Source organism: Callorhinus ursinus, unplaced genomic scaffold (assembly GCF_003265705.2).
Source record: "Callorhinus ursinus isolate GAN/ISIS: 27379988/994484 unplaced genomic scaffold, GSC_fseal_2.0 scaffold12, whole genome shotgun sequence".
Lineage (NCBI taxonomy): Eukaryota > Metazoa > Chordata > Mammalia > Carnivora > Otariidae > Callorhinus > Callorhinus ursinus.
The window spans coordinates 76,259,780-76,286,766 of NW_027397074.1; the positions used below are offsets into that span (position 1 = coordinate 76,259,780).

Below are 26,987 nucleotides of genomic sequence, written 5' to 3' on the forward strand. Positions count from 1 at the left end.
CTAGAAATTTATTTCAACAAAACTATGGCCTGTTAGCCAAATTTAACCTCTGGCCCTCTTTTACACAGTCTAAGAGATAGGGATGTTTTTTACATTTTTTTAAATTTTATTTTATTATGTTAATCACCATACATTTTTTTAAGGCTGAAAGGGTGGTGGAGGTGTGTAACAGAGATGATATTTAGCTCACAAAATGAAATAGTTACTGTCTGGCCCTTTACAGAGAAGGTTTCCTGACTTTAAGCCATTTGCACCTCTGGTTCAAATAGGAATGATGTGCACCCCTATTGAAGCAGGCGTATAAACCCTCTCATACATAGACTTGGCTAATACAGTGATACTTGATATGTGGCTGCAGTGAGTTCTTTTTCCACTGCGAAGTGCAGATGGGAAGAGTAGAGGAACAAGCCGTGGGGTCCCCAGTTTTAGAGGTGTCCACAATAAGCCTAAATAGCAATAAAAGACTACATCTCAACATAAAAGCCTTAGGTGTTTTTTTTTTTTCTACACCATACCTAATTTGGTAGAGTGATATGCACAGGTGTGATGTCCTGCATGCTACAATTGCTCAACAAAAGGCAGATAAGTCATTGCATGATGTAGGAAAGCTTGCTGCACTTTTTAATTTTTTATCACATCATGGGAGTCTCCCATAAAGTAATAAAATTAAGATACAAACAGGATCTGGGAAAAAATTCATTTATTCCCAGCTTTTTTGCAATGATATGCAAGATTCATGCTAATTTAGGCATACTTTATAGATAAGCACACAATTTAAATAAATGCGAATTTTAATTGTGAATTTGACTGTTTTGAAAGGCTTAATGATACAACCCCAAGTTCATTCCTTAGCTACCAAATTTCAGGCCAACTTTTGCTACAAACCTCATGGGAAAATATCAAGTATATATGCATTTTCTCTAAGAAACTTTAAGAGACTTGATGTCAAAGAAAAGCTACCTTCCCCCACCCATCTCCCATAGAAACCTTTCCAATCTTAAAAGTATATTTTTATAGAAGTTCTCTATAGTCTCCGAAGAAGGACATCAATATAAAGTTTACCCACCTCATTCTCGTGTGCCTTATTTTTCAAAAATACATCATCAGTTTCTTAATTACCAAGTAGTATACAGAAATTAAACCAAGTTTTTAAAAATGTGCCACAGCTCTTTGTAAAGATAAAATGCATTTTTCTTCTCTGGTAGACATTGGTTTACGGGTCTTCATTTAATTTGCTGGAATAAGAAGTGATTCAGTAGATCAATACATTTAATAAAAAGAAAGCCTCTCCATTCATCCTCAATGTCTGGCACTCAAAACTAGTAATAGAAGATTTCTTAATAAACTTGTAAGGAATTAAGACCCTAGCATTTACCCTGTGTACCTGACCGGCAATGGTAGCTTTAGAGTTAATTCTAGTGTGATATAAACATCATTCAGAAAAATCACACTATAAATGTCCTCTTTCAAGAATTTAGCAAAGATTTGGAGCGAATACTTGGTTACTTTAGTTTCAGTGCTGCTCGAAGTTACATGCAAGCAAACTGGATACCCTTTTTTTTTTTTTTTTTTTTTTTACTGGACCACATTAAAGCAAATACCACACACACATTAGCACACACCTGGATGTCAGGTCTGCTTCAAAGAATTTCCATATTCCAAGCTCATTTCCTTTGGTCCAAAGATGATAGTTGAGAATACTTAAGAGATTTCTGCATCACTTACCTGCAGGGCCCGTCCTTTGGTCTCAATGGGGAGAGTAAATGCAGAAATGGCACATACAACACAGACCGATGAGAAAAGACACAGGGCCCCCAGGAATGATGCACTCATAAGAACCTGCAAGTCATAAGGAATGACTCAATTTATTGTGCCCCAGTCACTTCTAAATAGATTTTTATGTCAAAGGGGAAATCCTCTCTCCACCTTACATGAATGGATGTCCTTTGCAGCCATTCTGCAAATAGTGCATTCCTGACATCTTAGGTCTATTATTTATTTGGGCCCAGCTATTGTAGGCATTTTGTGTGACCCTGTGAGTTAGGACTGACATTAACATGTACTGGCCAGGTCAGACCTCTCTGCACCCACTCCTCGGTATCTCCAGAGCAAACCAGTATCTGGGGAAGAGACGAGATCTGGTTTTCCACACTTTCGTACCAGTCTAGTTTGCTCAACTTATAATTCTCATTGTATGCAGGATTCCCTCTGCCTAACATCCACTTGTTCCCCCTTCAGTTCTGACAGGATGGATTAGGAGGAAGTTTTGTTTGTTTGGGGTTTTTTGGGGTTTTTGTTTTGTTTTGTTTTTTGGAGATGCAATCTAATGGTCTCTGAAAAGATAATCAATTTTATCTGTTCATGATGCTTCATGTGTGACAGTACTTTCTGTTTGGTGTCCATTTTTTTCCACATTCAGAGTGGATTTCTGCCAGTTGGCCAAGACCATGCTCTGTTACTGGCAAGTTCAGACACTCCCATCTCCTACATCTGTTAACCCAGGGCTGCCTCCAGTTAGCAAAAAGCCAACCACTTGGTAGTTGTCGACTCATCTCACAAGGATAGTTAAATGAAGTGACTAAGGAACAGCAAGGCTCTCTACAGTCACAGAATACTACAATTTGGACAGACCTAGAAATTATCAGGTCTAGTCCAACCTAAAGTTACAAATAAGCCTAAAGTAAGGGCTAAATGACTACTTGTCCAAAGTCACATATAGATCCCTCACATGATCTACTGCTATTCAACCTCTTAGGTTCCGCTAAGATACACAATTTGAGAGCCCATCCTGTGTATAAGGCCTGCTGCCTTCCAAAACAGTAAATAATTCCACCTGCCATGCCAGCAACCCATGATATTAACTTCCTAACTATTGTGTAGTTGACCTAGGAAGTATTAGGTACTGCTTTCTTGTCTCCCAGAATAAGTTACAGTTTCCCCAAAGAGGAATTTGGGAAACCAGGCTCAAAAAGGGAAAAGAGGTAGGAACCAAAAGAGACCAGGCAGTTGAACCATGACCAAAGCATGCCACAGTTAAGCATGTGTCTAGATACATCTACCAATCCTGCCTTTTCTGTCCTTTAAAACCACAATTCACGCCACCACCAGCCATGAATTCTGAACTATTCCTCCCTATCCTTTGCAACAGATTTAAAGTCCTAGATGGTGTGAGACCTGATGGGTTCAATTTAGGTTACATAACTGCTCTACTATCTAGGATCAGAGAGAGCAACTGTTCCCCCCCCCCCTTTTTTTTTGGCTTCCCTACAGAGATACCAGTCTGGGCTTCATAGCAGGACTCTAGCAATCCAGTAGATGTTACTGGATATTCTTCCAATAAGCTCCTTTCTGCCTAAGTTAACCAAAGTCAATTTCTAGTGTTTGTAAAGAACTATAGTGCCTGATTATAAAAATCATCTGAGAATTTTATTACAACGTATATTCCCAGGCCCCTCTTTGATTCCCTGTATCAAAAAGATTAATCTGTTAATCCTCTACTTCTAAAAATCAGCCCAGACCAGGGACAAAGAGCAACATTACACAGTGAAGAAAGGTTTAGCCACCACCAAGACAATTCTAAAGGTTTCCCACAAAGCTTCAAAATATATTCAGTAAAAACTGAAAGAAGATCTAGATAAATCCACATACAGGTGGAGACTTCAATACCCCTCTCTCAATAATTGATAGAACTACTAGTTAGAAAACTGAGGACACAGAAAAACTTTATATGCCATCAACAGGGTCTAATTGACACAGAACACCTTACCCAACAAACAGCAGAATACACATACCTCTCTACTGCCCATGGAACATTCACCAAGATAGACCAGGTTCTGGGGGCATAAAATGAACCTTAAAAGATTTAAAATCCTAGGGTTGCCTGGCTACCTCGGTCAGTAGAGCATATGACTCTTGATCTCAGGTTTCTAGGTTCGAGCCCCACACTGAGTATAGAGATTACTTAAATCTTTAAAAATATATATATTTAAAATCCTAGAACGTGTTCTGACTTTTTTAAAGTATCAAACTAGAAATAACAGATAACAGCAACATCTCCATGTACTTCTAAATCCCGGGGTCAAAATCTCATGAAAAATGAAAATACAGAATATTAAATATGTGGGAAAGAGCTGATAGGGACAAAAATAAAATACGTAGGAATAAACAAGAAAGGTATAAGATGTATATGAAGAACATTATAATATGTAAAATTGACTAAGTCTATTTAGTTCTTAGAAAAATGTACTGTGAAAGTATACTTCTCAAAATAATCTGTAATTCTAATGGATTCTCAATCAAAATCCCAGTAGGAAAAAAAATCCCAATAGGATTTTTTGAGTCGATTTTGGGGAAATTGATTCTAAGGTTAATTTGGAAGAATGAACATATAAGAAAAATCAGGGAATTTCTGGAAACATGTGCAGGTGAGAGAATCTGAGGGAAGTTATTAGCCTAAGTGGCAATAAAGTTCTAATCATTAGCAGTGTGATGCTGGTGCCAAAATAGATCAGTAAAACAATGCATCACAAAATAGATCTAAGTATGAAAATTGGGCTTATTATAATAGCGGCATGGTAAATCGATTGAGAGGAGCCAGACAAAAGGATGATTAATGGCCTGGGGACAACCTGCTAGGCATTGTTTTGTTGCTTTTAAAGCTGAATTCTTACCTCAGGCCTTAAGCATAAACAATTTGTGAAATGATCAAAGAATTTAATGTTTTCTGAAAGCCTTTGAACTCGCAGTGTCTTATTTTTAGAAATGATGGATGCATGAATGATGCAGGCCAGTAAGCATGACATAAAACACTAAGTGAAAATGGTAAATTGAGGACATAATTTTAAATTTTGGATGCCAAAAAATTTGATACTAAAATCAAAAGACAAACCACAAACATTGAAAAAATATCTAGTATAATAATGGCTAATGGCCTGTAAGAGAGTTGCTAATCACATCAATAAGCAATTTGCCAAAAAAAAATAATACAAATGTATAATAAACATATGAAAGATGTTCAGCTTTACTAATAATGAACAAAGCACAAATTAAGATATAATTTATTGTCTACCATATTGAAAAAGATAAAAAAATAAAAGGTTACCATCCTTTTTGATGAGGAAGGAAAGAACACAATGCTTGCTTAAGAATATGGGCGCCTGGGAGTGCAGTCAGTTAAAGTGCCCAACCCTAAGGTTTCAGCTCAGGTCCACCATCTCAGGGTCGGGGGATTGAGACCCACATGGGGTTCTGTGCCCCACGTCAGGCTCCACACTTGGCACAGAGTCTGCTTGGGTTTCTCCACCTCTCCCTCTGCCTCTGCCCCTCCCCTCATGCTTACTCACTCCCTCTAAAAATGAATGAATAAATCTTAAAAAAAAAGTGTGTTAATATGTTATATCAAGGAGTGCATATTTTTTTTTAGAGAAAATTTGACAAGATCCATCATAATTTAAGATACATACACATTCGACTTAATTATCCAACAGACTTTTTCTACAGAATCATGCTTTTTCACTCAGACATATTCCATAGTCATTCCCACAGCTCTCTGCCCTACTGCAGGGGGGAAGGGGGTGAGGAGGGGCTCCCTAACCACACTAGCTAGCAGACCACCCCATCACTATCTCCTTTCTGTTTTCTATGTTTACATAGCATTAATTATACTAACATTAGTAAACCATTTGTCTCTTGTCCCTCATCCATTCTCCATTAGAATGTAACTTCAAAAAATGTGGGACCTTGATTTGTACAGTATCTGTAACATAAGAGTTCAGTGCTATTGAATGGCAGATATAGTTGCCCGTATACAAAGGTGTAGTGTGCATGATGGTCACTGTCCCATTGTTTGTAAAAGCAGAAAGAACACAGAAATGATTAATTCATCCACCAAATAACAGCTAATTATGGCACATCCATGCAATGGAAATCCATGCACTTACTTGAAAGAATGAGGTCAATCTACATTTACTAACATAAAAAAATTATTAATGTGAAGACAGTTGCAACATGTAGGTATGTGTGGGTAGATGGACAGTTTGTGTGTGTTTATACATGGGCCTAGCTACATGTATACTCACACAGATAGACATAAACAGTGTAAAGAAGAGTCAGACTCCATCTGATGACTGCTGCTAGCCCTTAAGCCTCACCCTTCCCTCCTCTTCTGCCCCAACCTCTGAACTGGTAAGAGCGCCTGGGTGCCAACAAAAGATCCAAACCACACAAGCCGCTGCCCTAGTGTGGGAACCCTCACCCCAGCCACAATAAAAACCCCAGCCAGTCTCCTTACCTTGCCCTCTCGAGGTCAATTAGGAGTGCTTGAGAGGGCTGTCCTGCTCTCCCAGGGACCTCAACTATGTAATTTAAAAAAGAAAAAACCTTTTCATATCCTGTTGATGTGTGTATACATCACCAGTCCTAATGATGAGAATATGGGGGGCATTCCATCTTTCTCCACAGGTGACTATAACATGAATACAGATAGATGTAGATAGATAATGCACATATTCATGGAAGTATGTGTACCTACATATATACATGCATCTATAGAATACACACAAATATTACTGGTACATACACACCCAGAAAGACAAATACATGCATAGAAAACAATCTGGAAGAATATGCCCCAAGCTATTAAGACATACAGTGGTTAGTTCTGGTGATAGAGAATTTTCACTTTTGCAGTTACACATTTCTATATTTGGAATTATATAACAAGCATATTTTGATATTTGGAAAAATATCTAGGGGCATCTGGGTGGCTCAGTTAATCATCTCCCTTTGGCTCAAGTCATGATCCCAGAGTCCTGGGATCGAGTCCCAAAGTGGGCTCCCCACTCAGCGGGGAGTCTGCTTCTCCCTCTCCCGTTGCCCCTCCCCCTGCTTGTGATCCCTTTCTCTCTCTCAAATAAGATCTTTAAAAATACATATATCTAAAAATAAGCGTTGTTAATAAAAAGGAAAAACCCCAAACTATACTTCCAACTCAAGAAGTACCTGAGAAACTAGTGTAAAAAATAAAAACAAGCCGAAATTGCAAATCAGAAACAAATTGACTTGATAAATTATGAATTATAGTGCATATAAATGTATGGAATTAAAAATGTAAAAGAGGACATAATCACTAACACAGATGAAAAAAAAAACCATAGAGAATAGTCCCCAGAGTTCTTTGTTAATAAATTTGCATAAATATTCAATTAAAATGTTTCCTGACATTTACTCAAGAGAAGATTAAAAAAAAACCAGGAGAACCAAAACACCAGAAATACATAGTGGCCAAAAAGTGCATCCTCAAAAGTGCCAGGATTCACTTTCACAGATGAGTTCTTTTGAATCTCCAAGGAAGGATCCAGGGAAAGAAAAGCTTCCAATTTCTTTTTTTATGAAACCAGGATGACAGTGACTGTGAAACCTAACAAAAAATAAAATACAAAAATCCAACTGCCCTCTCACATGTGAGTGTTGATTCAAAAATTATAAATAAAATACTGGTAGATAAAACCTAGTGGTTCACTAACAAAGTAAAACACTCTGGCTAACGGGACCCTCACTGCTGTCACTGGCACCGTGGCTGGGAGTCTTCCCCTGCCCACTCCTGCTCCCTCTCTCATTTACCCTAATCTCTTGCATGTGCAGTTGTTAGCATCTGCTTTTCCAAGGACTCAAACTGACTCAAGCTATTTCAGTAAAATAGTTGGATACAAAATCAAGATAAAAGATAAATTCAGGGGTGCCTAGCTGGCTCAAAGGAGTACGTGACTCTTGATCTAGGGATCAGGAGTTCAAGCCCCACATTGGGTGTAGAGATTACTTAAACAAAAACAAAAAATTCATTTTCTCTCCAGGAAAAAAAAAAAATTCACAAAATGTTTCAATGCCCACTATATGCCAGGCACTGGAGGAGGAGAAATACAAAAATGAGCAAAACATGCCCATAGCCTTGTCCTCACAGGGCTTCAAGTACTGGAAGAGATCGATTTTAAATAACCTGGGGGCGCCTGGGTGGCTCAGTTGGTCAAGCGTCTGCCTTCAACTCAGGTCATGATCCCAAGGTCCTGGGATCGAGTCCCACATCGGGCTCCCTGCTCAGCAGGGAGTCTGCTTCTCCCTCTCCCTCTGCCTGCCACTCTGCCTACTTGTGCTCTCCATCTCTGTCAAATAAAATCTTAAAAAAAAAATTTTTAAATAGTCTGGCAAACAAATCAGCAATTACAATCTGATAATCAATATGAAGGAAAATTTCAAGGTGGCACAAGAGCTCACAGCAGGGAGACCAGACTCAGTTTAAGGCCTCAGGAGGACTTCCTGAGCAGAGAATTAATCATAACTAACTGGAGATGGAGACAGGGCGGAAGGGGAGAGGGTTTCCAGTCCAAAGGAATAGCAAGTGAGAGAATCCCAGAAGGTGGTAACTGGGTAATCAACTACAAGAACCAAACTGTTTACAGCTAAGCAAACAGGTAGGAGCACAAGGTGGGAGCCTCATTGGTGGAGCCCTATAAACCAAGTTGAGGATTTGGGTCTTCACCTACAAAGAAGGGCAATGGCAAGACAACAAAAGGATTACAAGCACAAGAACAACATAGATCTGCATGGATACAGGGAGAAGAAGTTGAAGAAGAATAAGAGCTTGGAGAAGGAAAGTCATCAGGATGTTCTCTTGGCAGCCCAGTGAGAGGCTAGGGTGATTTGAACCAGAGTGGTGTCAGTGGTGAGAAAGGAGGAGAGGTGAATGATACAGGACCTGCACTAGGACGTTAGATCTGCGTCACTGGGGACTGAATAGGATGGGGAGGGAGAAGAGAGTGGAGAAGGACAACCCCAGGTTGGATAGTGATGCCATTCACTGATGGGGACTGGAAGAGGAATGCATTTGGGGAAAGATATCCTGAGTATGACATTGAACATGCTTAATTTAAGATGACTTTGAGACATTCAAGTGGAAATGCCAAGGAGGCAACTAGATACATGAATCTGGAGCTAAGTAAGGCCTAGTCCAGAGATACTAAGTTGGGAATCATGAGCATATGATTGGTAATTAAAATCATAAAAAATGGGCAAAATCACCTACATAGAGACTAACATATAAAAAAATGAGGGTCTAAAATTGAGCACTAAGAATCCCCAACAATAGAAAAGAATAGAAGAGGAAGATAAACCACAAGGAGATGGGGAAAGAACAGCCAGAGATGCAGGAGGAAACCCACAAGTATGCCAGGTGTTGGATGCCCCAAGAAGGTGACAGAAAGTGAGGACATGACCATCAGTCCTTACAGTAAGGGAGAGGTCGACATGGGAGATTAAAACAAGGTTTAGATGTAGAGGCATCGAAGTCATCAGAGATGGTATCAATCATTTTGGTGGAGTAGGGAGGGCTGCAGCTGAGTTTGGGGTGGGGGAGTCAGCGCGGGGAGGAAGTGAAGACAGTGAGGGGAAGGAAGCCAGTTAAGTAGTTGGGCTGGGAAGAGGAGGAAGGAAAGTCAATGGGGGTGAGTTTACCACTTGTAAGCTATGGAATCTTAAACACATTAAAATGTTGACTGGACAAGAAACGACAGATGTTGGCAGGGATGCAGAGAAAGGCGAACCCTCCTACGCTGTTGGTGGGAATGCAAGCTGGTGCAGCCACTCTGGAAAACAGTATGGAGGTTCCTCAAAAAGTTGAAAATAGAGCTACCCTACAACCCAGCAATTACACTACTGGGTATTTACCCCAAAGGTACAAATGTAGGGATCCAAAGGGGTACATGCACCCCGATGTTTATAGCAGCAATGTCCACAATAGCCAAACTGTGGAAAGAGCCAAGATGTCCATCAACAGATGAATGGATAGAGAAGATGTGGTATATATATACAATGGAATATTATGCAGCCATCAAAAGGAATGAGATCTTGCCATTTGCAACAACATGGGTGGAACTGGAGGGGGTTGTGCTGCGTGAAATAAGTCAATCAGAGAAAGACATGTATCATATGACCTCACTGATATGAGGAATTCTTAATCTCAGGAAACAAACTGAGGGTTGCTGGAGTGGGGGTGGGGTGGGAGGGATGGGGTGGCTGGGTGATAGACATTGGGGAGGGTATGTGCTAAGCACTGTGAATTGTGCAAGACTGTTGAATCACAGATCTGTACCTCTGAAACAAATAATGCAATATATGTTAAGAAAAAAAAAGATAGCAGGAGGGGAAATCGGAGTGGGAGGTGAACCATGAAAGACGATGGACTCTGAAAAACAAACTGAGGGTTCTAGAGGGGAGGGGGGTGGGGGGATGGGTTAGCCTGGTGATGGGTATTAAAGAGGGCATGTTCTGCGTGGAGCACTGGGTGTTATGCACAAACAATGAATCATGGAACACTACATCAAAAACTATGATGTAATGAATGGTGATTAACATAATAAAAAAACCAGATTCTAAAATGTTGACTGGAAAGGTCGGGTTGAAATCACAAGACAGATGTGATTATAAACCTGAAAAACTCAAAAGGCTCAGATGAAAAACCGTTAGGATTGAGTTCAACACTCACCAGCCTTTCCAAATACAACTCACTCAAACTGTGAGACTAGAATTTATAATGAAAGAAAACAATCTATTCGCAACAACAATAAAGAGCCTTAAAATGCCTAAGAATAAACTTAACAAGGTAATCAGAATCTCTTAGAAGAAAACAGTAAAATGTCAGCAAGGAGCATAGAACAAACATTGAAAAACTGGAGACAAACTCTGCTCTTAGGAAGAAAGTCACTTTTTCCTAAATTAACAGATACATTTAATGAATTAATAATTAAAATCTTAATAGGGTTTGGGCAGAGAGGGGAGGCTCTGAGGCTTATCTGAGAAAAGAACAATGAGGTGGGGCTTAGGCAGCCAGTTTTGAAAATGTACTATAAATATCATTCAACTAAGGAGAAGAATATGACAATGACGAAACCAGACAGATCAATGGACTAAAATAGCGAGGCTAGAAATAGACCAAGTAATTGTGGAAATGTAAGCAAACAGACATTTCTAAGCCAGGAATAAAAAATGGGTTATTAAGTGTGTAGGGACCACTGGCCCACCAATTAGGAAATCACACTGGGCCTTCTTCTACTGCAGTATCCCATTGGCCTAGAAGAGGGCAGGTCAGGAGTTTCTGGGTCAGAATCTGGGATGCATTCACTTCGTGAAGGCTGATTAAGTTGTACACTTAGGATTTGTATGCTTTTATGTGTTATACTTCAATAAAATGCTTATATATCCTCTCCCCCAAAAAAGAGAAGGCCACAAACGACTGGAAGAGAGAGGTATATTTTCATAATCCTAATCACAGACCACAGAAGTTGTAAAGAAAACACTGATAAACATGAGGGTCTATGAACTTACATTTTCTGTACAAAGCAAGGAGAACAGAAACAAGAATGAAAGACAAATGGAAAATTGGGGGGAGTATTTGCAATATGTCAGAAAAAATGGTTGAAATCCTTTATACATAGGAAGGATTCTCACAAATCCATGTTTTAAAGACTGAATTGAAAAATGGGAAGGACCCTGAACAGGCAAGCTAAAAAAAGATAAAATACCCAATTAAAATGTGAAAAGAACATTCAGTCTCATTACTCACCAAAGAAAGACTAATTACAATGACAAAAAGATATCATTTATTGCCAGTGAGATTTGCAAATACAACAAAAGACTAACAAAACCGGTTGACAAATATGTGAAGCAGCAGGACCTTCCTCACTTGTACAACCTTCCCAAAGAGAATGTTAGCACAATGTATCAAAATGGAAAATGAGCAGACCCCTTGACCTACCTACAATTTTTAGGAATTTATCGTAAAGGATGCTCATTACTGTTATTTGTGTTAGAAAAATATCAAGAAGTCTAGACATTTAACAATACAGAAATGATAAAGTAACTGAAAAGTTACTTTTGGAGTATACAAAAGAGGATATATTTTTCAACATGAATACAGGGGTTGACTTTTTATTGATATGAAAAATGTCTGCAACATATTACTGCATGCAAAAAGCAGGCTATAAAAAGTATATGAAAGTTTCTCTTCACGATGGCAACATAGGAGGATCCTAAGCTCACCTCCTTTCATGGATAGACTGAATCTACAGGTATATATGAAGTAATTTCCCCCGAAAGAAATCCATAAACTAGCTGAGCAACTCCTACAGATAGGGCAAACAAGAAAAAAACCCACATCAAAAAAGTAGGAGAGGCTGAGACACAATCTTGCCCTAAACCACACTCCCGGTGCATCCATCACAATCAGGAAGGAGCTTAGAACTCCAAGCTTCTCCCTGAGGAGCTATGGGTTTGAATCCCACATCTGACACCCCAACTTCTAAGACATGCACCTGAGAGATGAGCCCCCATAACATCTAGCTTTGAAAGCCAATGGGTTCGTATCCATGAAATCCCCACAGCCACAGAAAACTGAGAAACCACTCTTCAAGGGCTCACATGAACTCACCTGGCCAACCGCTACGCCCCTAACCCCCTATACACCCCCTCTCCCCAGCCAGGGCCCAGTGCAGAGGCAGCCCAGTGAAACACATGCAGTCTTTTTATGAAAGAGGCCTATTTGCTTATCGTAAAGCATCACCCTGATAGGCAAGCAAGCATCTACTTGAACACACAGCTAGGAATCTACTGAAATCCTCTCCAAAGATTGAGACCAGCAGGTACCAACTTTACACTCTCCCTTAGCCTTGCTCCAGACATCTGGTATCTCCAAGGAAGAAACTTGTGCACATATCTGGTGCCCTAGTTTTTGTGGCTAATGCCCAGGGGACACCTCCTGATCACCTGGATGTGACAGCTAGCAGAGCTGACATTTCACAGGACTGTAACCAGCAAAGAATTCTTAACCAGCTACACTGCAGGACATAGCAGTGGAGAGCTAGCAGACTGAAACTCCATCTTTCTGAAAAGGGGGGCTATTAGCTTATCTTCATAGCTTCAGCCTGAAGGTAGGTTCCTAACTCAATACTAGACATCAAGGGGCCAACTGTATTCCTCTCCAGATACTTTAGGGGGTGGGTGCTATCTTCTCCCTCTCCCCCTGGCTCACTCCAGGTCACCAGTATCTCCAGGAAAAGAGCTTAAACATATGTCTGCCCCAGTTTTGGTGGCTGCCAGCCAGGGGCACCCCTGGATCACCTGGTTCTGGTGGCCAACAGAACTTATGTTCACGGGTCTCATAGGACCCCAACCAACAGAAAGAGTTCTAAACTGGCTGTCTGAGGCAGAGGTGCCCTCACCCAGAGTACAGCGCGCACAGCAAACGGAAACACAGCCCCAGAGGCCTTTTCATTTATCTTCAAGCTGTGGCCTGAGGGGCAGGCTTCTACTTCAACCAACATTTAGGGGCTGACTACAATGCTCTCCAGAGATGGAGACCAGCAGACACCAGCTTCACCCTCTCCCTCTGCCCCACTCTAAAAGTAGTAAAAGCAACTACAACAATCTGTTAATGGATACTCGAGATAAAAAGTTGTTAACTGTGACATCAAAAACAGAATGTGGAGGGGAGTAAAAAATGTATAGCCTACGAATGAGTTCAAATTTAAATTATTATCAACTTAAACTCTTAGTTTCATTGATCTTTTCTATTGTCTTTTTAGTCTCTATTTCATTTATTTCCACTTTGATCTTTGTTATTTCCCTCCTTCTACTAACTTTCCGTTATATCTGTAAGAAGTCTTACATAAGCCTCATAAGTCACAAAGCAATAACCTAGAGTAGGTACACAAGATAAGGAATCCAAGCCTACCGCTACAGATAATGATCAAATCACAAAAGCAAGAGAAGAATAAGAAGGAACAAAGCCAGAAAATAATGAATGAAATGCTAATAAGTACATACATATCAGTCATCACTTTAAATGCATAGATAAGAAAACAAGACCCCTCTGTATGTTCTCTACAAGAGACTTATTTCAGATGTAAAGACACACATAGACTCAAAGTGAAGGGATGGAAAAAGATACTCCATGAAAATAGAAAGCTGTGGTACCTGTATTTTATCAGACAAAATAGACTTTAAGACAAAGACTATAAGAGACAAAGAGACATAATTACATAATGATAAAGGGATCAATCCAACAAAAGGATATAACATGTGTAAATATTTACACACTCACCACAGGAGCACCTAAATATACAGAGCAAGTATTAACAGATCAAAGACAAAACAGACAGCAATAATAGTAAGAGACTTTAATATCCCACTTTCAATGATAGGTTGTCCAGACAGAAAAATCAATAAGGAAATACTGGCCTTAAATGACACCTTAGACCAGAAGAACTTAACATATATACAGAAGATGCCATCCAAAAGCAACAGAATACACATTTTTCTCAAGCATACATGGAACATTCTCCAGGATAGATAATGTGATAAGCCACAAAACAAGCCTTAATAAATTTAAGAAAACTGAAATCCTATCAAGCACCTTTTCCAACCCAAATAGTACGAAACTAGAAATCAGTTATAAGAAGGAAATTGGAAAATTTACAGGTATGTTGAGATTAAACAACATGCTACTGAACAGCCAACGGGTCAAAGAACAAATCAAAGGAGAAATCAAAAAATACCCTGAGACAAATGAAAATGGAAATACAACATAGCAAAATTTATGGATATAGCAAAAGTAATTCTAAGAAGGAAGTTAATAGTGATAAATGCCTACATCAAGAAACAAGAAAAGGCTCAACTAAAAAACTTAACTTTATACCTCATGGAACTGGAAAAAAGAATGAACCAAGGCTGAAGTTAGTAGAAGGAAGGAAATAACAAAGATCAAAGTGTAAATAAATGAAATAGAGACTAAAAAGACAATAGAAAAAAATCAATGAAACTAAGAGCTATTTTTTTTTAAATTGACAAACCTTTAGCTAGACTCACCAAGAAAAGAAGAGAGAGGATTCAAATTAAATCAGAAATGAAAGAGGAAATGTTATAAACAAAATCTTAAAGAAAAGGGGAGGGGGGAGCCTGGGTGGCTCAGTCAGTTAAGCGTCTGCCTTCAGCTCAGGTCATGATCCCAGGGTCCTGGTATGGAGCCCTACATCAGGCTCCCTGCTGAACATGGAGCCTGCTTCTCCCTCTCCCTCTGCCACTCCCCCTGCTTGTGCTCTCTCACTGTCAAGGAAATAAATAAAACCTTGCGGGGGGGGGGGGGGGAAATGTTACAATTGATACCACAGAAATATGAAGGATCATAAGAGACTACAATGAACAATTATATGCCAACAACTTGGACAACCTAGAAGAAATGGATAAATTCCTAGAAACATACAATCTACTAAGACTGAATCATGAAGAAATAGACAAAGGGTGCCTGGGTGGCTCAGTTGGTTAAGCATCTGCCTTCGGCTAGGGTCATGATCCCAGGGTCCTAGGATCGAGCCCCTCGTGGGGCTCCCTGCTCAGCGGGGAGTCTGCTTCTCCCTCTCCCTCTGCCCCTCTCCCCCTTGTGCTCAAGCTCGGTCTCAAATAAATTTTTTAAAAAAAGACAAGTAATGAGGGGTTGGTAAAGATATACAGAAAACAGAACACTTGTTTACTGTTGGTGGGAATAAATTGGGATAGCCACTATAAAAACCAGTACAGAACGTGAAAAATAGAACTATATGCTGTGATCCAGCAATTCCACTTCTGGGTATTTATCTAAAAGAACTGAAAACACAAATTTGAAGAAAAATACATACTCCCACATATATTGAAGCATTATTTACAATAGCCAAGACATGGAAACAACATATGTCCATTGATGGATGAATGGATAGAAAGAATATGGTATACATATACAATGGAATATTGTTCAGCCAAAGAAAAGAAGAAATCCTGGCACTTGCAACAGCATGGATGGACCGTGAGGGTATTATGTTAAGTGAAATAAGCCAGACAGAAAAAGACAAATACCATATGATGTCACTTATGTGTGGAATCTGGGGAAAAAAAAAAAAACCCAAACTCACAGATACGGAGAACAGATTGCTGGTTGCCAAAAGCAGGAGGTCTGGTTGGGGGGGGGGGGGTTGTGCAAAATCGGTAAAGAGCGTCAAAAGATACAAACTTCCAGTTATAAAATAATTCCCAGGGATATAATGTACAGTGTGGGGACTATAATACCATATTGTATTTTCAAAAGTAGCTGAGAGAATAAATCTTAATTCTCATCACAAGAAAAATGTGTGATGGATGTGAACTACACTTATGGTGGTGATCATTTCATAATATATACATATACCCAATCATTATGTTGTACACCTGAAACTAGCATGTTACACGTCATTTATATCTCAATTTTAAAAAGTATATGAATTGTGATATTTAGGTACAATGTATATACATGTACATACACCTGTTCATTCATACATACATACAGTTAGAGTGAAAGAACGTCATTAAAATATTTGTATTTGTGGGGTTCCCAGGTGGCTCAGTTAGTTAAGAGTCCAACTCTTGATTTCGGCTCAGGTCATGATCTCAGGGTCGTGAGACTGAGTCCCACATCAGGCTCCACACTCAGCAGGAGTCTGCTTCTCTCTCACTCTCTGCCCCTCTCCCACCTTGCACTCTCTTAAAAAAACTTAAAAATAAAAATAAATTTTTGTTATCTCAGATAAAATATGAGGTAGTGAAATTTTAACTCAAACTTGTAATTTTCTGTGTTTTGGTGTAGAAGAAAAAAATCACATGGAAATCAAGCCATTGAAAATACAAATAAACACAAGCCTAATTATGACCCACAGAACACTGACAAAAACCCTCTCCTTGACCAAACTCTAGCCAGACTGCTCTAAGCCTCTTCTCACCCGGGCCCCAACCTTGGTCTATAAAAGACCAGAACAAACACTAGCCCAGTTTCTAACAGCTGAAGGCCACATCCCCAGGATGACCCTCCATTCCCCTTCATGTGTCTACATGAGAAACTCAAGTCTGCCCCCCAAATTTACTGTTTGTTCCAGTCAACACCTGGAGATAGGACCTTTGTCTGGGTTTCACATGGGCCAAACCCCTCCTTTCCACTTTTTGCAATTTTTCACTTCCCTTAGTCTACTATCCCACCCTCACATTCTCCCTGTAAAACGCATCACCCTCTGTGCAAACAAAATTTGGATTCAGTTTGCCCTAGGTTCTTTTTCCCTATTGCAATAGTTATTACTGACCAAAATACGTCCTTGCCCCTCGAACTAGTGTCTAGCTTTGTTTATCTTTGACAATATACACGTACGGTTTCTCAGTAAGTGTAATGCTTATTAGTGGGGCGCCTGGGTGGCTCAGTCAGTTAAGCATCTGCCTTTGGCTCAGGTCATGATGCTGGGGTCCTGGGATCGAGCCCCACTTCTGGCTCCCTGCTCTGCAGGGAGTCTGCTTCTCTGCCCCCTTCCCCAGCCCCCCGCTTATGCTCTCTCACTCAAATAAAATCTTTTTAAAAAGTATTGCTTATTAGAAATCACTTATGAAAATATAAAATGCATATTTTTTCATTCCCATTAACTTGTGAAGTGCTGTATACAATCTTATGCATAGATTCATTGGGTTTCCATGTAGCCAGTCAGGTATTTGATAGGACAACAAAATCACTGCTTAGCTGGGACAAGGCAATTCAGGCTTTTTGAGAGCCCTGAAAGATAAATTTTGGCTTTCAGCCTTAATTATGGTAGATTTTTTTTTCTGGGCAGAAATGTAAATTTTTTTACATAGTTTCTTCCTTGATCTTTCTAAGAGAAACATTTTCCAGAATTCTAAAATCTCTTTTCACCGGAGAACATGGCAACGTGAGATTAAAGCCTTACCATAAGCTTGTTCTGCCCTGCCCCTACCCACCCCCACAATTCACTATACAGAAACCAGAGTGCTCTTTTCAAAATGCAAAACTGATCGTGTCACTTACCTGCTTAAAACCCTTACATTATTTCCCACTCCTCCTCAGGAAAAACTCCAAGTCCTCACGATGCCTATAAAGCACTTTCTCTCCCTGCACGTGTCTCTGTTCTGCTCATCATGGCTAGTTTCTGTTCCTGGAACATACATATCTCTGTGGCATCTCCAGGCCCCTGTACCAGCAGGCATCCTACTTGAAACGCGATTTCTCTTTGTCAGTTGTCAACTTCTCCTATTTCAGGTTTCGACTCCAATGTCACCTTGCCGGAGAGGTTTTGCCTAAAAAGACCTGTCACCACTTTGTTTCACTATCATATTACCTCCGAAGCACTTATATAATTTGAAATTATCTTATTTGCATATTGGTAAATTTCCAACTTGAACGTCAGTCTCTTGAGAGCGAGAATCTTGTGTTGCTGTGTTGCCAAATGCTTAAACAACAGCCTTCCCCCGAAAGTCTTCTGCTACCATTTGCTGATGTCCACGGTACAAATACTACCACCATGGGTAATTTCAAGATCTGATGTGACATCAACCAGCCCGCAAAATTGCTTGAAAACTTAACAGTTCGCTTGCACAAGCCAGTGCAGACCAGCTCCGACCCACCACTGGAACCTCGTCTGGCTTCTTTACAGCTACCAATAAATGGAACTGAATCCAGGGACAGAGTAAGTGGGCAATAAATGGTGACTGAACGTTGAATTGGAATAAAAGAACTCTTAATTCTATTCTATCAGATAGAGATTGTAGCTAGTTGAGTCTTTTTTTTTTTTTTTTTTTTTTGGTGTTTTAACTGCCAAACTGTATGTAGAATTTGCAGACAAGTACTTTGAAGTCAACTTGTTGAATGGGTCATTATAAGAGGTTCCTAAATGCAGGGCAAAAAGAGGAGGAGGAGGAAGGGAAGGAGAAAGAGGAAGCATTAAGTGAAAGTAAAGCTTATCTCCCAGTTGGTATTTTCCCTGTGGATGGCCTGGCCTCCCAGAATGCAGTCCACAGGCCAATCTCAGCAGGTTCGTTCGGAGTACTTGTTAGAACTACACTGGTGGTCCCATACGCAGCATCAGTCTCTGGGTGGAATCCAGCAATCTTGTTATCCAATTACGCCCTGTAATTCTGATATGCGCTCAAATTTGAGAACCACGTCCAAAGGAAGGCGGACAGATTATCAGCTCCCGAGAATGACGCCAAGGCATACTATCGGTTTGGAGCAGCTCACCCCACCCCAAACCCAAGCAAATATCCTAGGAGTGAACAGATCTTGGATTCTGACCGCCCATTCCAAATTTGTTAAGAAAGCAAAACATCCCAATTGCACCGTGATCAAAATACTAGACTTAGAAGTATTTTGTTATTGAGAAATATTTATTTGAATATTTAGCATTTGGCCTTCATTATTAGTGATCATTGCTATTAGGGAACATTTATTGAGTGTTTACTATGTGTCAAATGTTGGGCTAAGTGCTTCCCATGTATTAATCTTTCCATGTATTAATACTCAAAACAAACCTATGTGGTGAATGCTATTATTGACCTTTATTTTACAAATGAGGGGGACACAGAGAGAAGAGTGATTTAACTGGCTGCAGGATGCTAAGCAGATCAGAGCCTATGGCCCCAGAAGACCTGGACCCAGTTGGTGATCTTTCCTGATCCACAAAGCCACCAAAAGCTGTGTGGCTTCTAGGGTAAATACCCACGAATACCCAAAAGACAGGTTTCAAGCGGTTGAGAGAGAGATACAATTTCTACTTAAAGATCAGAAAGTAAGATCATCCAGAAACAGGATTAGTATTTTACTTCTGTCTTTTACCACTATGCTTTTTTTTTTCTGAAAATGGTGAAAGCAGGATAAAAAAAAACTTTGAAAACCACTAAACAAAAGCTGCCCTCATTTTTCCTTAAGATGAGTGGGAAACACTCCAGAAATAGTTAAAAACAAATGAATAACCGCCTAGTGGTAGCAAAATGTGTTAAATTATAGGAAATACACCTGACAGTCTGTCGGCCCACAACAACCCCTTTCCTTTGAAAACTGCACTTTCCCAGCTGCACGTGTAAGATAACCTTGACTCCTGGCCACAAATGATTGAGCTCAAGTATGAACATCCGACCAGACCTGGCTAGTGAGAGTCCCTTTTCAGGGATGCAGAGAGAGTGCATCCATGTCTTCTGGTGGCTGGATCTAAGGATCCACGTTTGGGATTCCTGGGATGGCCAAGTACACAGAGAAGCATAGCACACTGGTCTGCAGGGAGAGGAGAGTAAAGCCTGAATGCTCAGAAAGGTGAAGGAGTACCACGGACCCAGACAGACAGGAAGAAAGGGCCTGGGTCCCTATCACCTCCACTGCTCGGACCCTCCCAGAGCCTAGGCTCACTCCATCTTTTTACTGCAGCCAGCTCAGGTGGATTTCCATTTCTGTGCCCAAAAAGAGAAGGACCAGTGCAGACAGGGCTCAGCCCCTCTGAGGAAACATGACCACGTTGGTCACCATATCTGCCTCTGTTTCCCTCCAGAAACAAGGGTCCATCCATGAGTCCAGGCCACCCCTGGCTTTTACCCCAGCCCATACCTGGTTTGCCCTAGCACTAGACTCACCCTCCCTGCACTTCCATGCTCTGTTTCCCAATTTTACCCCTGGACAGGATCAGGGCTCAAACCCATTCTCATTCAACTGCTCAAGCTCCTCATGTCCTCCCTTTCTTTTCCATTTTACTGCAACAATGCCCAACAAAATCCAAACCCTACACGCAATGAAATACATGCTATTGACCAACTACAAGCCTGGAAATGTTTACTTAGCCTCTCTCCCTGCCCAAATTCACCAAACAATGGGAAAACAACCCCTCAAGAAAATTCATTACATAAACAGAAATCCCCAGTTAAACCCTTAACTTGAAGGAACCCAGTGTCCCACTTTTCCCATCTCCTTTAGACTCATCCCCCTACAGACACTCCTGGGCTGTACCTGGGATATAAACGGTGCCACCATTGCACCAATCCGACACAGGGAACCACTGGTCCCCATCCCCAAAGCACGTATCATCGTGGGGTAGACCTGGAGGGAGGAACATAGGAAGCATTGGTTAGCTTGGACTCCTACTTTCTCAAGTCCTCTGCCCTTCCTCCCCCAGCCAGGGGGAGGTATACATCAAACACCAGATATTCTATACAGGTATGTAGGATATGAAATACAGGACATTTGTGTTCTCAGGCACACAACTTTGAATTTTTAAGTATCAGAAAAATAAACACTTAGAAATTATCATTTAATGACCAAATTCCAAAATATGTTTAATTGAATATTCCAAATATAATTTCAAAAAGGTAAGCTCTGGATTCAAAGAGAAGCCTTCCATTTCAGATCTATAAATGTATAAAGTGGTCCTACCAGAAGTAAAGAAAATCCTCCCCAAGGGACACCTGGGTGGTTCAGGTGGTTAAGCATCTGACTCCTGGTTTTGGCTCAGGTCTTTATCTCAGGGCCGTGAGATCAGTGCAGAGTCTGCTTGAGACTCTCTCTCTGAAGGGGCGCCTGGGTGGCTCAGTTGGTTAAGCATCTTGTCTCCACCTCAGGTCATGATCTTGCAGTCCTGGGATCAAGTCCCATGTCAGGCTCTCTGGTCAGTGGGGAGTCTGCTTCTCCCTCTGCCTCTGTGCACGTATGCTCTCCCTCTCACTCTCAAAAAAAATAAAATCTTAAAAAAACAAAAAAAGATTTTCCCTCTCCCTCTGCCCCTCCCACTCATGCTCGCACACTCTAATAAATTTTTAAAAAAGAAAAAAGAAAATCCTCCCCAAATGATGATTCAGTGAAACTTCTAACACAATGAACAGAACTGACAAGCATGCTGGGTACATGCAACATCATTCATGACATTCTCGTTGCTGAACCTTATGACAGAGGGGCACCTGACTGGCTTAGTCAGGAGAGCACGTGACTCAATCTCAGCATACTGAATTCAAGCCCCATATTGAGTATGGAGCATAATTTTTAAAAAATAGAATTTTATGGCATTAATCTACTTTTAAAAAAGATTTTGAGAGAGAGCATAAACAGGGAGGAGGGACAGAGGGAGAGGGAGAAGCAGGCTCCCCACTAAACAGGGAGATAGATATGGGGGCGTGGACCCCAGGCCCCTGGGATCATGACCTGAGCCGAAGGCAGAGGCCCAAGCGACTGAGCCACCCAGGCGCCCCCATAATCTACTTTCTTGATGCAACTTTCTTACACTTATTACAAGACTTCATTGATCTGTACTTCCTTAATTCTAAGCTCTTCTAGGAACTGGCAGAAGTGGTTTTTTTTATTTTTTATTGTTATGTTAATCACCATATTTTACATCATTAGTTTTTGATGTAGTGTTCCATGACTCATTGTTTGTGCATAACACCCAGTGCTCCACGCAGAACGTGCCCTCCTTAATACCCATCACCAGGCTAACCCATCCCCCCACCCCCCTCCCCTCTAGAACCCTCAGTTTGTTTTTCAGAGTCCATCGTCTCTCATGGTTCGTTTCCCCCTCCGACTTACTCCCCTTCATTCTTCCCCTCCTGCTATTTTTTTTTCTTAACATATTATTGCATTATTTGTTTCAGAAGTACAGATCTGTGATTCAACAGTCTTGCACAATTCACAGCGCTCACCATAGCACATACCCTCCCCAATGTCTATCACCCAGCCACCCCATCCCTCCCACCCCCCCACCACTCCAGCAACCCTCAGTTTGTTTCCTGAGATTAAGAATTCCTCATATCAGTGAGGTCATATGATACACGTCTTTCCCTGATTGACTTATTTCGCTCAGCATAACACCCTCCAGGAACTGGCAGAAGTTTAATAAGTAAGCAAATAGTACTTAACAATTTATGGGGAGAATGCTTTATGAAAGAATGGTTTTTCAAAACTCAAGAATTCTCAAAGCTATATAATACCAATACTTTTTAATTTATCCACTAAAGCAAAGCACATAGCCTCTTTACTTGGTCACATTTTGTTAAGCACCATCTGTCAAATGAAAAGTCAAGAAGCTGTCTGGCCTCAGTGGACACTGCTGTATTTTTAAGAGAAGGTCTGGGAGTGGAGTGCCTTTTTCGGGAGTTTTTCTTTTTCCAGAAAATGAAGCTGCTGGATATAACTGAAAACAATGGACTCAGACACATAATGATATCAGAGTTAAGAAAATAAGTCTTTTGTTCCTGTTTTGACAATTCTGAGTGGAATAATAGAAGGCAATCATCTTTAGGTACACGCTTTTGATTTTTTTAGAAAGTATCAAAATATTTACTTAGAAATGACCTTTTAAAATAATTTATTCCAAAATATGTTAAGTTGAATATTTCAAATGTAACTTTAGAAGCACACTGTATTACACAGATCAAATATGTCAATTCCCTATTTTTATCTATATGGGGAGAAAAGAGTATTTTTCTGCAGCTTTAATGGTTTGGACAGGCCATATCTGTAAGCTGAAGAGACTTCTATGTTTCCTGAGATGAAAACAAATGCAGCCCCCACCCCCACCCCCACCCCCCGTACTCTGCTTGGACTGCCCTCCTTGGGCGAGTATGCCTCAGGCCCAGTGCACTGGTACCCTTCCCCAGAAGACCAGCGGAAACCCCCACCCCCACGCCCACACCACCACCACCACATCTCCTGACCAGAGAGTTCTCAAGGCTTCTATTCTTGTGGAAATAACATCAGGTCTCATTTGACAGGTGACCAGAGCACACCTAGTTAAAACCCACCACATTCTGGCTAAGGACCAAACACTGCCCACTGCAGGCAAGGAGCCTCTGCAGACGACTGGCCTGAAGGACAGAGAAGCCAGCACACAGCAACAGAGTGCACGCAGCACATGCCAGAGATACCTAAAGGGCCAGGCCCTGGACACCATTGGACCCCTTCTTCATAAAGCCATTACTCTCAGGAGTAGGAAACCTAACAGGCTCTTCTAACACAGAAGAAGACAGAGTTAGACAAAATGTCAAGATGGAGGAATTCCTCCCAAATGAAACAACAAGATAAGCTCAGGGCCACAAATCTAAGCGAGACACATGTAAGTAACGTGCCTGATGGAGAATCTGAAGCAACAATTTTAAGGATACTCATTGGCTTTAGAAGAGAATGGAAGACTTCAGGGAGGCCCTTACCACAGAGATGAAAGAGTTAAAGAATCAGTCAGAAATGAAAAATGCAGTAACTGATAATAGAAACAGACTGAATGCACTGAACAAGGCTGGAGAAGCTGAGGAATGAATAAGTGATACAGAAGATAAAATAGAAAATAATGAAGCCAAACAAAAGAGAAAAAGAACAATTATAGATGAGAATAGACTTAGGAAACTCCATGACTCCATCAAATGCAGTAACATCAGCATCCTAGGAATTCCAGAAGAGGAAGGGAAAGAGAAGGGGGTGAAAATTTACTTGAGGAATTAAGAGCTGAAAACTTCCCGAATCTGGGGAAGGAAACAGGCATCCAGATCCAGGAGGCACAGAGAACGCCCATCAAAATCAACAGCAGGCCAACACCCAGACATATTGTAGCTAAATTTGCAAATACAGTGATCAAGAAAAAAATCCTAAAAGCAGCAACAAAAAGAAGTCCCTAACTTACAAGGGAAGACCCATAAATCTAGCTGCAGAGGTCTCAATAGAAACTTGGCAAGCCAAAAGAAAGTGGCATGATATATTCTAAGTGCTGAGTGGGAAAAATGTGCAGCCAAGAATACTCTCTATCCAGCAAGGCTATCATTCAGAATAGAAGGAGAGAGAAAGAGTTTCCCAGACAAACAAAAACTAAAGAAGTTCGTGACCACTAAACCAGCCCTGCAAACAATATTGAAAGGGACTCTTTGAGTGGAGAGACCAAAAGTAACAAAGAAAGGAACAGAGAAACTCCAGAAACAACCACAAAACCATAAAATGGCACTAAATACATTTAAAAATTACCCTAGACGTAAATGGACTAAATGCTCCTATCAAAAGACAGGGTGTCAGAATGGATACAAAAACAAGACCCATCTATATGCTGCCTGTAAGAGACATAATTTAGACCTAAAGACACCTGCAGATGGAAAGTGAGGGGATGGAGCAACATTTATCAGGCAAATGAGTGTCAAAAAAAGGTCAGAGTAGCAGTACTTATGTTGGACAAACTAGATTTTTTTTTCTTTAAATTTTTTATTGTTATGTTAATCACCATACATTAGTTTTTGATGTAGTGTTCTATGAGTCATTGTTTGTGCATAACACCCAGTGCTCCATGCAGAACGTGCCCTCCTTAATACCCATCACCAGGCTGACCCATCCCCCCACCCCGCTCCCCTCTAGAACCCTCAGTTTGTTTCTCAGAGTCCATCGTCTCTCATGGTTCATCTTCCCCTCCGAACTAGATTTTAAGCCAAAGACTGTAACAAGAGATGAAGGGCACTCTGTCATAATAAAGGAGTCTAACCAACAAGAAGATCTAACAATTGTAAATATTTATGCCCCCAAAGTGGGAGCACCCAAATATATAAAACAATTACAAACAAAGCAACAAGCATGGGGAAGGAGTCATGAAGTGGATGACCATGGGACTGGGTTTTGGCTGGAACACACATGAGGTTCAGATGAAGTTGCCTCTTTCTGAAATGACAAGGGGGAGTAGGAGATCTAAATTTCATCTGGTCCCAGGAATTCAGCTGGATAGGGATCAAACCATTCTGAACACCTACGAACTCAACAGAAGACTGAAGAAAAGAGTAGCAACAACTCTCTGAACAGAAGAGCGACCACTTACTGGAAGGTAGGACGTGTGGAGAAGTGAATCCGAGGCGATATTCGGGAGGATGGACGGCGGGGGAGGGGGCCTCCGTCGGCCGCTTCTGGCAAGTGCTAGAGCCGCGGAGCACAAAATTGGAACTTTTAGAAGTCGGCTCCGCTGAGGGACGTCGCTCCAGTGGCTAAGCGGGGGCTGGAACCCTTGCGGGACAGTGTGGTCTCAGGACCCTTGGGGTCACAGAAAGACCGGGGGTGCCTGAGTGCGGCAGAGCTCCCAGGAATCGGAGCGGGGAAGCCGGTTGCAGAGACGGAGCCGAGGCGCGGGCTCTCAGCTCGGGGTGGCCATAAACTGTGATCCGCGGCCCAGTCGGGCCACTGCTCCTCCGGCAGGGACCCAACAAGCGGCAGAGCCGGGGAGACTCCCCTTCCTCCCCGAGGAGGAGCGGCGCGGGAATGCACCGCAGGGATCTGCTGGGTTTGGAGACTCCACACGGGGTCGGGTGCCAGAGATAGAAACGCTCGGTCACAGGCCGGGTGAGCACGGAGTGCGGCCGGAGACTGGGGAGACGGGAGTGACTGCTTTTCTCTGGGGGCGCACTGAGGAATGGGGCCCCAAGTTCTCAGCTCCTCCAGGCAGAGATTGGGAGGCCACTATTTTCACTCTCATCCTCCAAAGCTGTACCGAGAGCTTGCAGGGAACAAAAGCTCCCGAGAGCAAACCCGAGGAGATTACTTAGCCCGGACCGACAAGGGCGGGGCAATTCTGCCTCCGGCAAAGACATTTGAGAACCACGACAACACCCCCTCCCCCAGAAGATTAGCAAAGAACAGCCGGCCAAGACCAAGTTTACCGATCAATGAGAACGCAGAACTCCAGCGCTAGGGGAATACTGCACATAGAATTCATGGCTTTTTTTTTTTTTACCATGATTCTTTAGTCTTTCAAAGTTAATTTTTTTAATTTTCTTTTTTTTCTTTTTCTATTTTTTTTATTTTTCTTTTTCCCTTTTTCAACCAACATCTTAAAGATTTTTCATTTTTAGAGTCATATTCTATCCCTTCATTGTAATTAACCCTATTTTTTGTATATATATAAGTTTTTCTCTCTTTAAAATTTTGGGATACAGTTTCTTCTAACAGACCAAAATATACCCTAAATCTCTGGTATATGGCTTGTTCTAGTCTCCTGCCTGATCACATTCTCTCCCTTTTTTTGTGTGTGTGGTTTGTTTGTGTGTGTGTGTGTGTGTGTGTGTGTGTGTTTTGTTTTGTTTAAATTTTTCTGCTTTTTTCAACCAACTTATCAATTCCTTTCATA

General features: G+C 41.2%; 1 protein-coding gene across 5 annotated transcripts in view; it reads right to left on the bottom strand.

Moving 5' to 3' along the window:
- Positions 1-1,161: 1,161 nt before the first annotated feature.
- Positions 1,162-26,987, bottom strand: part of SVOPL (SVOP like) — a 78,719-nt gene continuing 52,893 nt past the window's right edge. For 3 of the 5 annotated variants that reach the window (XM_073899257.1, XM_073899258.1, XM_025854990.2), the window contains 3 exons: positions 20,870-20,959; positions 1,726-1,839; positions 1,162-1,235 (listed from right to left, as the gene is read on the bottom strand). In XM_073899257.1, coding sequence (XP_073755358.1) covers positions 1,224-1,235; positions 1,726-1,839; positions 20,870-20,959 — 216 coding nt within the window. In that variant the 3' untranslated portion in view covers positions 1,162-1,223. Of the gene's footprint in view, positions 1,236-1,701; positions 1,840-20,869; positions 20,960-26,987 lie in introns of those variants that run through there. The other 2 variants (XM_025854989.2, XM_073899256.1) reach the window with 1 other exon arrangement.